This window comes from Rhincodon typus, unplaced genomic scaffold, assembly GCF_021869965.1.
Source record: "Rhincodon typus isolate 14 unplaced genomic scaffold, sRhiTyp1.1 hic_rhity00005300, whole genome shotgun sequence".
Taxonomy (NCBI): Eukaryota; Metazoa; Chordata; class Chondrichthyes; order Orectolobiformes; family Rhincodontidae; genus Rhincodon; species Rhincodon typus.
Window position 1 is genome coordinate 1 of NW_025970938.1, and position 11,309 is coordinate 11,309.

Here is an 11,309-nt window from a genome sequence, read left to right on the forward strand (position 1 = left end):
GATGCTGCTTGGCCTGCTGTGTTCATCCAGCCCTGCACCTTGTTGTCAAGGTGTAATTGGTTCAGTTTGGGAAACTTGGTCGGCATGGATGAGTTGGGCCAAAAGGCCTGTTTTCATACTGTATGAATCTTATCTCACTTGATCCCTCACCTCCACCATTTAGTTTAAAAACCTCTCTTCTGTCCACAATCTGGCCTCAGCATGGTTCAAGTAAAGACTGCCATAATCATACAGCTCCCTCTTTCTCCAGTATGAAGCAAGTATCCCATTTCTCCCAAATCCATTTTAAGCCATGTGTCATAGCTTAACTTTTTTTTAATAGAATCCAATAACTGGGAAACGTGTGTCAATATCCATGCCCAACTGATCTACAAGGTATCACAAAATGAGACCACCAAAATAATCAACTTGCCTGACTGCTCTGGACAAAAGAAATTCACACCAGGTTTCATCAGTAACTGAACAAATAACTATTCATTGTAACAAACTAAACTTTAACAAAAGCAGTGAGAAGAAGGGATTTACAATTTACGACTATGCAATTTAATCTATGCCTCTTTAAAATCCCCCAAATACATACAGCTAATCATGATTAAGACAAACAGAAAACAAACAGTTTAACAGGTGTAGAATGGGTGGGAAAGAAGTCATGTGGGATAAACAAAATTCCAAAGAAGTCCAGACTACAAGGTGGACAGTTATTTTTCCGTCCCAAACGGAAATTGCTGGAGAAACTCAGTAGGTCTCTGGCGAGTCACTGGACTTGAAACGTAACTCTGCCTTTGCCCCACAGATGCTGCCAGACCTGCTGAATTTCTCCAGCAATTTGTTTTCATTTCAGATCAACAGTCTTGTTTTAAGTTATTTTCATACAGTCCTTCTGATTTTAGCAACAATTACACTGTTGTCAGTAGATTCACAGGTATTCATTGATTTAATGGTTGATCATTCATTTAATAATTCATTCTTTTAAACTTTTATTTCGTCATTTCCCAAAGAGAGAGGGGGAGATGGATATTTTCTGTTTACAGGCTCTAGATGTTTCTTATCCTCCGCTTCTCCAAAATGGTAGACGGAGATAATCAGGGCGAGAAGAGCTGCTCCTTTTTGAGATTTTTTTCCAGTGGTGGAGCTGATTTCCTCGATTTCTTGGAGCAGTAATTTCTCTTTTGATAAGTTTTTGCTTTGTTTTTGGGACTTCTTAAAAATAATCAAAAACAACGATGCTTTAAATGGGAGGAAAGCGAGAGAGAGAGCAGGAGTTTTGGAAGAGACCACATGAGAGGTCAGAACAGCTGTAGAGTTCATCAAAAAAAACCAAGCAGTGAACTTTTATAGCTGATGACTATGAAAGTACAAGCATCTCTGGAAATTGATGTTGCATCGAAACAAAAATAGTAAAATTTCACAGCTGACCATGGAGAGACCTCATTATTGGAACTACTTGCAGCTGGGGGAGTTAGCAGCGAAGTGTTTGTTTTTAAGACTTATAAAAACAATGAAGATTTTTAAGTTTTATAACTCTATATTAGTGGGTGGGGTGAGGGTACTTCTCTTTAATGTTTTACTGAGATCTGTTTCTTCATTTTTTTAAATATTAAACATAGGTATTAAGTTATCCTTAGAGCAGTAAGACTGTTATTTTCTATGTCTGTAGATTGTTTAAGGTGCAGAGATGGCCTTTAATGGAATAATGTGCTCTTCCTCTTGGAGATTAAGGAGAATTTCAATGTTACTGATGATTATGTCTGCAGAAAGTATGTTTAATTACAACTCCTATCGAATTGGATGGATCGGCTGAGGCAATGAGGAATTTACAGGAACCAGTGGGTGTGATGGATGGCAGTTTCAGAAAGGTAAAAAAACTGCTGATACAGTCAAGTGGATGGGTTACCTCCAGGAAAGGTAGGAGAGGTAGGCAGGTAATGCAGGAGTCTCCTGTGACTATCACCATCTCAAATAAGTATGCTGTTTTGGAAAGTGTAGGGGGTGATGGACTCTCGGGAATGTAGCACTGACAGCCAGATTACTTGCACTGTGACTGGCTGTACTGTAATGAGGAGTATATCAGGTTCCAAATGATCAATGGTGATAGGAGACTGTTTAGTCAGGACACAGATACAGATATCAGAATGGTGTGTTGCCTCCCTGCTGCGAAGGTTATGAATGCCTCCGAGACGGTGCAGAATATTCTCAAAGGGGAGTGACCAGCAGGATGTACACATTGTTACCAATGACATAGGAAGAGAAAGGGACAAGGTTTTGAAGAGAGAAGTTAGGAAAGTAGGCAGGAGGTTAAAAATAAGTTTTTTGAGGATAGTAATATCTGGATTACCCCCAGTATCACATGAGAAGGAATAGGAGGATAAGGCACATGAATGCGTGACTGAGGAACTGGTGCAGAAGACAGGATTCATGTTTTTAGATCATTGGAATCTCTTTTGGGGCAGAGATGGCCTGTATAAGAAAGACTGGTTGCACCTGAATTGGAAGGGGACCAATATTCTGGCAGGGACATTTGCTCGTGCTACTCAGAAGGATTTAAACTAGTAAGGAAGACGGGGGTGGGAAGCAAAGAGATAATGAGAAAAGTCTGAGGCTGATACAGTTGAGAAAAGGAACAACTCAAATAGTCAAGGCAGGCAAGAGCAAGGCAGAGTACGAGGTAGGACGGATGAACTAAACTGCATTTATTACATGCAAGAGGCTTGACAGGTAAGGCAGATGAACTCAGGGCATGATTGGGAGCATAGGACTGAGATATCATAGCGATTACAGAAATGTGGCTCAGGAAAGGGCAGGACTGGCAGCTTAATGTTCCAGGGTTTAGATGCTATAAGAAGGATAGAAAGGGGGGCAAGAGAGGACGGGGTGTGGTGTTTTTGATTTGGGATAACATCACAGCTGTACTTAAGGAGGATATTCCTGGGAGTATGTGCAGTGACTTTACTTGGGTGGAACTGAGAAATGAGAAAGGGATAATTTTCTGATTCTGTATGTGGATGTATCTACTAAACAAGGAGCAAAACCCTGACCTCCTCTTAGGAAATAAGGTAGGGCAAGTGACTGAGGTGTCAGTGGGGGAGCATTTTGGAGCCAGTGATCATAATTCTATTAGTTTTAAAATAGCTATGGAAAAGAATAGACCTGATCTACAAGTTAAAGTTCTACATTGGAGCAAGGTCAATCTTGACACTATTAGGCAAGAACTTTCAAAAGTTGATTGGAAGAGGCTATTCTCAGGTAAATGAATGTTTGGAAAGTGGGAGGCCTTCAAAAATGAGATAGTAAGCATCCAGAGACAATATGTTCCTGCTCGTGTGAAGATTAGGCAATGCCAGATGACTAGAGGAATTGAGGCTCTGGTCAAGAAAAAGAAGGAGGCATATGGTAGGAAGAGACAGATAGGATCGTGTGAATTCTACAAGGAGTATAAAAGCAGTAGGAATATTCTTGAGGGAAATCAGGAGAGCAAAAAGGGAACATTAAATAGCTTTGGTAACTAGAGTTAAGGAGAATCCAAAGAGATTCTACCAATACATGTAGGGTCAAAGATTAACTAGATAACATAGGAAATCAATGTGTAGAAACGCAGGAGATGGGTGAGATACTAAACTAGTATTTCATGTCAGTATTTAGTGTGGAGAAGGATATGGAAGATAGAGAATTTGGAGAAATAAATAGTGATATCTTGAAAAGTGTCCATATGACAGAGGAGGTGGTGCTAGATGTCTTAAAATGCACAAAGGTGGATAAATCCTGGGACCTGATTAGATGTATCCTATAACCTTATAGGAAGCTAGGTAAGTGATGGCAGGGCCCTTTGCTGAGATATTTGTATTGTAGATAGCCACAGGTGAGGTGCCAGAAGACTGGAGGATGGCTAATGTGGTGCCATTACTTTAAAAAAGGTGGTAAGGGAAAGCCAGGGAACTATAGATCAGTGAGCCTGATGTCAGTGGTGGGTAAGTTGTTGAAGGGGATTCTGAGGGACAGGATTTACATGTATTTGGAAAGACAAGACCTGATTTGGGATAGTCAACGTGGCTCTGTGCAAGGGAAATCATGTCTCACTAATTTGATTGAGTTTTTTGAGGAGGTGACAAAGAAGATTGAAGGAAGAGCGGTGGACCTTGTTTATATGGAGTTCAGCAAGGCATTCAATAAGGTTCTGCATGGTAGATTGATTGGCAAGGTTAGATCACATGGAATTCAGGGAGATTTAGCTGTTTGGATACAAAATTGGCTTTAAGGTAGGAGACCGAGGGTAATGTTGGAGGGTTGCTTTTCAGACAGGAGGCCTGTGACCAGCAGTGTGCTGCAAAAATTGGTGCTGGGTCCACTGCTTTTTATCATTTATATAAGGTAGATAGGATAGTGAAGAAGGTGTTTGGTATGCTTGCTTTTATTGGTCAGTACATTGAGTATGGGAGTCGGGAGGTCATGTTACACCTGTACAGGACATTGGTTAGGCCACTTTTGGAGAACTTGTGCAATTCTGGCCTCCCTGCTATAGGAAGGATATTGTTAAACTTGAAAGAGTTCAGTAAAGATTTACAAGGATGTTGCAAGGGTTGGAGGGTTTGAGTGATAGGGAGAGAGTGAATAGGGTGGGGCTATTTTCCCAGGAGCATCTGAGGCTGAGGGATGACCTTATAGACATTTATAAAATCACAAGGGGAGTAAATAGGGTAAATAGACAAGGTCTTTTCCTCAGGGTGGGTGAGTCCAAATCTAGAGAATGTAGGTTTAAGGCGAGAGGGGAAAGATTTAAAAGGGACCTAAAAGGCAAATTTTTCATGTAGAGGGTGATGCATGTATGGAATGAGCTGCTGGAGGCTGATACAATTACAACATTTAGAAGGCATCTGGATGGGTATATGAATAGGAAGGGTTTAGAGGGATATAGGCAAAATGGGACTAGATTTATCTAGGATAGTTAGCACGGACGAGTTGGACCGAAGGGTCTGTTTCTTTGCTGTACATCCCAATGACTCTAAATGCTATGTATATGAATATAGGAGGATTGGTTAGTAAGTTTGCAGATGACACTAAAATTGTTAGTGTAGTGAACAGTGAAGAAGGTTACCTCAGAATAAAACAGGACCTTGATCAGATAGGCTGATGAGCCAAGGAGTGGCAAAAGGAGTTTGATTTAGATAAATTTGAGGTGCTATGTTTTGGTCAGGCAAATCAGGGTAGGATGTATATACTTAATGGTAGGGCCTTGGGGTGTGTTGCTGAGCAAAAACACCTTGGGGTGCAGTTTCATAGTTCCTTGAAGATGGAGTCACAGGTAGGACAGGGTAGAGAAGAAGGCATTTAGTACGCTTGCATTCATTGGTCAGTGCATTGATTATAGGAGTTGGGTTGTCACATTGTGGCTGTACAGGACATTGATTAGGCCATTTTTGCAACACTGCATTTAATTTTGGTCTGTCTGCTGTAGGAAAGATGTTGTTAAATTTGAAAGGATTCAAAAAAGATTTACAAGGATGTTGCCAGGGTTGAAGGGTTTGACCTTTGGGAGAGACTGAATAGGCTGGGTAAAAACCAAAAGAACTCTGGATGCTGTAAGTCAGAAAGAAAAACAGAAATTGTGGAAAGTTCAGCAGGTCAGGCAGTGTCTGTGAAGAGAAATCAAAGTTAACATTTTGGGTCCGGTGACCCTTCCTTAGAGCAGTTCTCTGATTTCTCTTCACAGATGCTGCCATACCAGCTGAGCTTTTGCAGCAATTTGTTTTTATTTCTGAATAGGCTGGGGCTATTTTCTCTGGCCTGTCAGAGGCTGAGAGATGACCTGAGAGAAGTTTATCAGATCATGAGGGGCATGAATAGGGTGAATAGTCAAGGTCTTTTCCCAGGATAGGGGAGTCTAAGGCTAGAGAGCATATATTTAAGGTGAGAGGGGAAAGATTTAAAAGGGACCTAAGGGGCAGCTTTTCACACAGGGTCGTCCACGTATGGAATAAACTGCCAAAGGAAGTGGTGGAGGCTGGTACAATTGTGACATTTATTAGGCATCTGGATGGGTATATGAATACAATCATAGTGTCATAGATTTATACAGCACTTTCACCTTAAAATTATTCCCTCCAGTTTCAGACTCCCCTCCCTGGGGAAAAAGACCTTGGCAATTCACTCTGTCCATGCCTCTCATGTTTTTATAAACGTCTATAAGGTCACCCCCTCAGCTTCCTTTGCTCCAGGGAAAAAAAGCCCCAGCATCTTCAGCCTCTCCCTATGGCTCAAACTCTCAAATCTGGGCAACATACTTGTAAATCTTTTCTGAACCCTTTCAAGTTCATCACGGAAATTCAGATTTTAAAATGATGCGCATGACTAAACTCCCAGCCAGATAGTTGGCAGTCTTAGCAGAACTGTAGTAATGCAAAAGGTGCAACATTATTCCAAAACAAACCTTTCTCCTAGAAGGAAAAGACATGGATAGGACCAAATTCTACTCTGTCAGATGGGGAAGTGATGGCCTAGTGGTATTATTGTTGGACTGTTAATCCAAAGACCAAGGTAATGATCTGGGCACCTGGTTCGAATCCTGCCATGGCAAATGATGGAATTTGAATTCAATTAAAATCTGAAATTAAGAGTCTAATGATGACTAGAAAACCATTGTTGATTGTCAGGAAAAACCCATCTGGTTCACTAATAGAGATAGTAAGAACTGCCAATGCTGGAGTCAGAGATAATAAGGTGTGGAGCTGGAGGAGCACAGCAGGCCAGGCAGCATCAGAGGTGCAGGAAAGTTGTTGTTTCGGGTCAGGACCCCTCTCAGATTCACTAATGTCCTTTAGGGAAGGAAACTGCCATCTTTACCTGGTCTGGTCTACATGTGACTCAAGACTCACAGCAATGTGAACTGCCATCTGGGCAATTAGGGATGGCAATACATGCTGCCTAGCCAGCGACGCCCACATCCAATGAATGAATTTATAAAAGAGATCTGGCTTCTTCCCTCAAAACAGAAGGTGTCCCAAAGATAAGTAGCAGTCAACTTCTGAGCAATCTCTTCATAACTATCTCCTAGTACCAACCAAAAAATGCTTCCTCTCTTTCCTGTCCTTCCAAACCTGATCAAAGTGAACGGAAACATCAGTGCTTCACAGTATATGCAAAATACAAAAACATGCCATTCAGCAGAATTTATACAAGATAAACAATATCCAACAAACCATAAATACTGTATTAGATGACTGCTCAAAAATAGCTACCACAATTAGTTCACTGTAGTGTGCTGCAACAGAAAGAACACGCCTGAAATAGGTTGTCATCTTTGTCACTCTTAGCATATTTTGCACCCCCAGAACATTCTCCACTCTTTTGCTTTTTTTTTACTGGTTTCTCTACTGGAGCTGACTTCTTTCTCTTAGCCTGTACAATAGACAAAGGGAAGAGTCTGGAGGGATATGGGCCAAATGCTGGCAGATGGAACTAGATTAACTTAGGATATTGATCGGCATGGAGGAGTTGAACCGAATGTTTTTTTTTGCGCTGTACATCTTTGTGACTCTATTCACTTGGCACTTTGTAGTTCAGCCAACAGAGCTGTTGTCAGGCTGAATCTCTTAACTTGAAAGATTCATGGTGCCGCTCAGTCTCAAAATTCTTAATGTATTAAAATGCAACACTGTATCGCCCATCGACACAATATATGCAGCACTTCGTTTTTTAAACCTGCAAAACTGGATTTTAGGTTATAGCAATCCAACTTGCATTTCAGTTTCCAAAAAGGAAAACGTGGTCCCATACACAAAAGACACAATTATCCGAATGATTTTGTCTGCCCCTTAATAGTTTGATTGTGGCTCAGGTAATAATCCACTGATCGAGGTACTGCTTTTCAATTCAACCACTAGCTGTTTATAATCCCTCAGCAAAGTCTCTTTCCCGCTCAGTTTGGGACGTGCATGCAGCGCATAACTGAGTTCTGCCCTGTTCCCTCCTGGCCGCCGGAAGGCGCTGTCTTTGAAGTCTGCAGTGCTTTACCCCCTCGCCGGAGGGCGGCGCTGCCCTGTAATTGCGGGTAAAATGGCGGCGCAGGAAGGCGGCCTTGACCGGGCCCTGAGCGTGAAATACTCCCGGGCAATGAGGCTGGCGGAGGTAGAGTCGAAGCAGGATCCTGAGTCGGAGCCTTATCGTTCCAAGTACGCGGCTCGGGAACTGCTGAAGGAGCTGAAGGCAGCGTTGGGCCCGCGGGACGATGAGCCTCTCCAGGCCGGAGACTGGCTGCAGAAAGCTGCGGTGCTCGAGCTGCAGCTCGGCCTCAACCACACAGAGACAGAGGAGCTGTCCGCCGGCGAGGAGCACCTGGCCAAGTGCATCCAGATCCTGGAACCCTTCAGGCTTAGCCCCGGGGCCGTGTCCGTCTTTCTCCAGGCCGAGGTGAGGAGGCAGCGCAGGTCTCCTGGCAACCGGAACCTGGGGGGGGGCAAACACAACCCCCACAAGGGGCAGGTCCCTGAGATCACCCCCACAACCGGAGGATGGCATTGGACAAGGAGAGCAGAGGTTGCGGGGGTTAGGCAGGGGGCGATAGGGAGGATGTGAGGCGAGGGAGTGGGACAGCGGTTTCCTGGAGAGAATCAGACAGGGACAGGCCTTGGAGGGTGTGGTTAGGGAGGGCACCAGACAGAGGGGACAGGGCCTGGAGAGTGTGTCTGGGGGAAGGAGGACAGAGCTTGGAGGGTGTGGTTAGGGAGGGGACCAGGTCCCATTGCAACACATTGTATTAAAGAAAGCGAATGGAATCACGAGAAGTTGTTCAACACGATAGCAAGTTCTGCCGGGCAGAGGAGGTCAGTGGATGGGACTGATTGAGCCTCTGTTTAAGAAAAAGTCCAGCGCCCTCAAGTGTGGTGGGAGTGGAGGCACATACTGGGTGATCAGGATGAAGAGGAGACATGGCTACAAAATCGGAAACAATTGACGTGGCAGAGGACGCTCAAGGAATCTCGGATATAATTGGAGATTGGAAAAGAGAAAAAAATAAAATCAAGACAGGATGAAATCAGTCGAGTGAGGAAGAAACAGATTGAATCAGTGTGCCTCTCAAAGCAGTCCTGTTTGTGAATCTTGGGAAACAAACAGAAACAGCCTGTTCAGGATTGGGAGATCATCAGAGTAAAACATGTAGATGCTGAAGATGTGAAAAGAAAATTGAAATTGCTGGAGAAAAACAGGTCTGGCAGCATCTGAGGAGGAAAGGCAGAGTTAACATTTTGAATCCAATGACCCTCTTCAGACAGTCATTACATTGAATAATGCCATTATATTTCTGAGTTTCTCCATCAATTTCTGTTTTTGTTGGAAATTGTGGAGGAAGATGTCCAGAGGAGATGAGGTCAGTGATAGTGCAAGAATAAAGGTTCAATGTTCAGTGATGGGATCATGGTTCAGGGAGGTAAAAGGAAGTCTTGGGGTAGTTGGCATTTGGCCTCTGTAAGTTGAAAGTTGTTTCAGTTTTTCACTTATTTTTCCTTTCTGTCAGTGGCACACCTGCTCCAAGTACATCTTTTGTTGCTTTTCTTGCCCCCATCTTCACTCCCTTTGGCCCTGGAAAATTATCTCTTTTGCCACCCAGCCTCTCTGTCTTCGCCATGTCACAGAGAGAGAGTCAGAGATAACACAGTGAAGAGCTGGAGGAACACAGCAGGCCAGGCAGCATCAGAGGAGCATGAAAGTTGACATTTCAGGTCAGGACCCTCCTTCACCATGTCACAGACCTCCTTTTGTCCTTCGTACCAGCAAAGGTTAGGTTTGACAGTGTACTGCTGGCTGTTGAAGTGTACATGGAAACTAGTGGTGTACTTGAGAAATACAAGGGGTCAAGGATTGATACAGAGGCCCACCAAAGGTGAAATTGTGGGAACAGGAAGCAAAGCCACTGCAAAATGATTCCCTAACTGTGAGTAGACAATATCAGAATCCAGAGAGAGCAGTGCCACCCAGGTACAAAACAGTGGAGAGATGTATCAGGAAGATGATGTAGTCACAATATCAAAGACTAGTCAAGAAGAAGCTAGAGGAAGAATTTATACCTGTTGCGTCTCTTGCATCAGTTATCATTTGTCACTTTGATGAGGGCTGTTTTGGCATTGTAGAGGGATTGGAACATAAAGTTGGGGAAGGTGACAACAGATTTGGGAGCAGCAACAGCTTAAAGCACTTTGGTTAGGAATGAGGGTTAGATGGGCTATTGTTTGCTGGGAGAGTGGTATGAAGCCTAAGTTTTTGTTTTTGTGAAAAGGGCCAATTTGGAAATGAGGACAGTGAAGGGAGAGACCAGTTTGCAGTATTAGGGAACATAATCTCAAGTGAAACTTGAATTCTCCAACTTTGCGTTAAGTTTATATTCTCACTGAGAATTGAACAGAAAGACCCAGCATTAAATTTGTTCTTTATCTTTCAGAATCAGTTGGGCATCCTATGGGCAGGATTGGAAGAAATGGAAAAGGCACAAACCTATCTCGAAGATGCGGAATCTCTTTACAAGCAGTACACCAAGGAGGTAAAGTCTTCATTTGATGGCAGGTGGATGCTAATAATCAATATGTCTGGATTGGTCAATGCAGTGACCACTGAGTGGGGGCATTGCTCAGTGCAGTGACCACGAGATGGGAGCATTGGTCAGTGCAGGGTTTGTGCATGTGTGGAGTGGGGGATTGGTCAATGCGATGACTGTTCATAGATGCATAGCTTGATATAGTGCAGAAAAGGCCCTTTGGCCCATTGAGTCTGCACTGACATAACTTCCACTAAAAGTGTGCTAATCCCAATTTCCTGCACTTGTCCCATTTTTATGAATGACATTTGAAGTACTCATCCAAATATCTTTTAAAGGTTGTGAGGTTTCCAGCCTCCACGACCTCCCCAGGCAGTGCATTCCAGATTCACACCGCCAACTGAGTGAAAAAGTTCCCAAACCACCCCCCGCCCCCGGCCCCGAATCTCCTCCCCATACCCTAAAACTGTGCCCTCTCATGATTGATCCCTCAACCAAGGAGAACAGTTGCTCTCTATTCACCTTGACCATTCCCCTCATAATCTTATACACCGCAATCATGTCCCTCATCAATCTTCTCTGCTCTAGAGAAAACAATCCAAGCCAATCGTCTCTGCTTATAGTTCAGTTTCTCCATCCCAGGCAACATCCTGGTGAACCTCCTCTGTACCCCCTCTAGTGCTATCACATCCATCCTGTAGTGAGTTGACCAGAACTGCACACAGTACTCCAGCTGCAGCTTGGCCAACACTCTGTACAACTCCAACATTATCTCAGATAACAAGATGTA

At 43.5% G+C, this 11,309-nt stretch overlaps 1 protein-coding gene across 1 annotated transcript; it reads left to right on the forward strand.

Annotated features, from left to right (window-relative positions):
* The first annotated feature begins 7,961 nt into the window (after window positions 1-7,961).
* Window positions 7,962-10,693, forward strand: LOC125482047 (KIF-binding protein-like). The gene is made up of 2 exons (XM_048594027.1): window positions 7,962-8,400; window positions 10,427-10,693. Exons 1-2 carry the CDS (start codon window positions 8,047-8,049, stop codon window positions 10,622-10,624), a joined length of 552 nt encoding a protein of 183 aa, XP_048449984.1. The 5' UTR covers window positions 7,962-8,046; the 3' UTR covers window positions 10,625-10,693.
* The last annotated feature ends 616 nt before the right edge of the window (window positions 10,694-11,309 follow it).

Excerpts from the sequence above, each read along its gene's own strand:
- LOC125482047 (XM_048594027.1), top strand. The coding sequence starts at position 8,047 with ATGGCGGCGCAGGAAGGCGGCCTTGACCGGGCCCTGAGCGTGAAATAC. Across the intron at positions 8,401-10,426 it reads CCGTCTTTCTCCAGGCCGAG|AATCAGTTGGGCATCCTATG; the intron begins GTGAGGAGGCAG and ends TTTATCTTTCAG.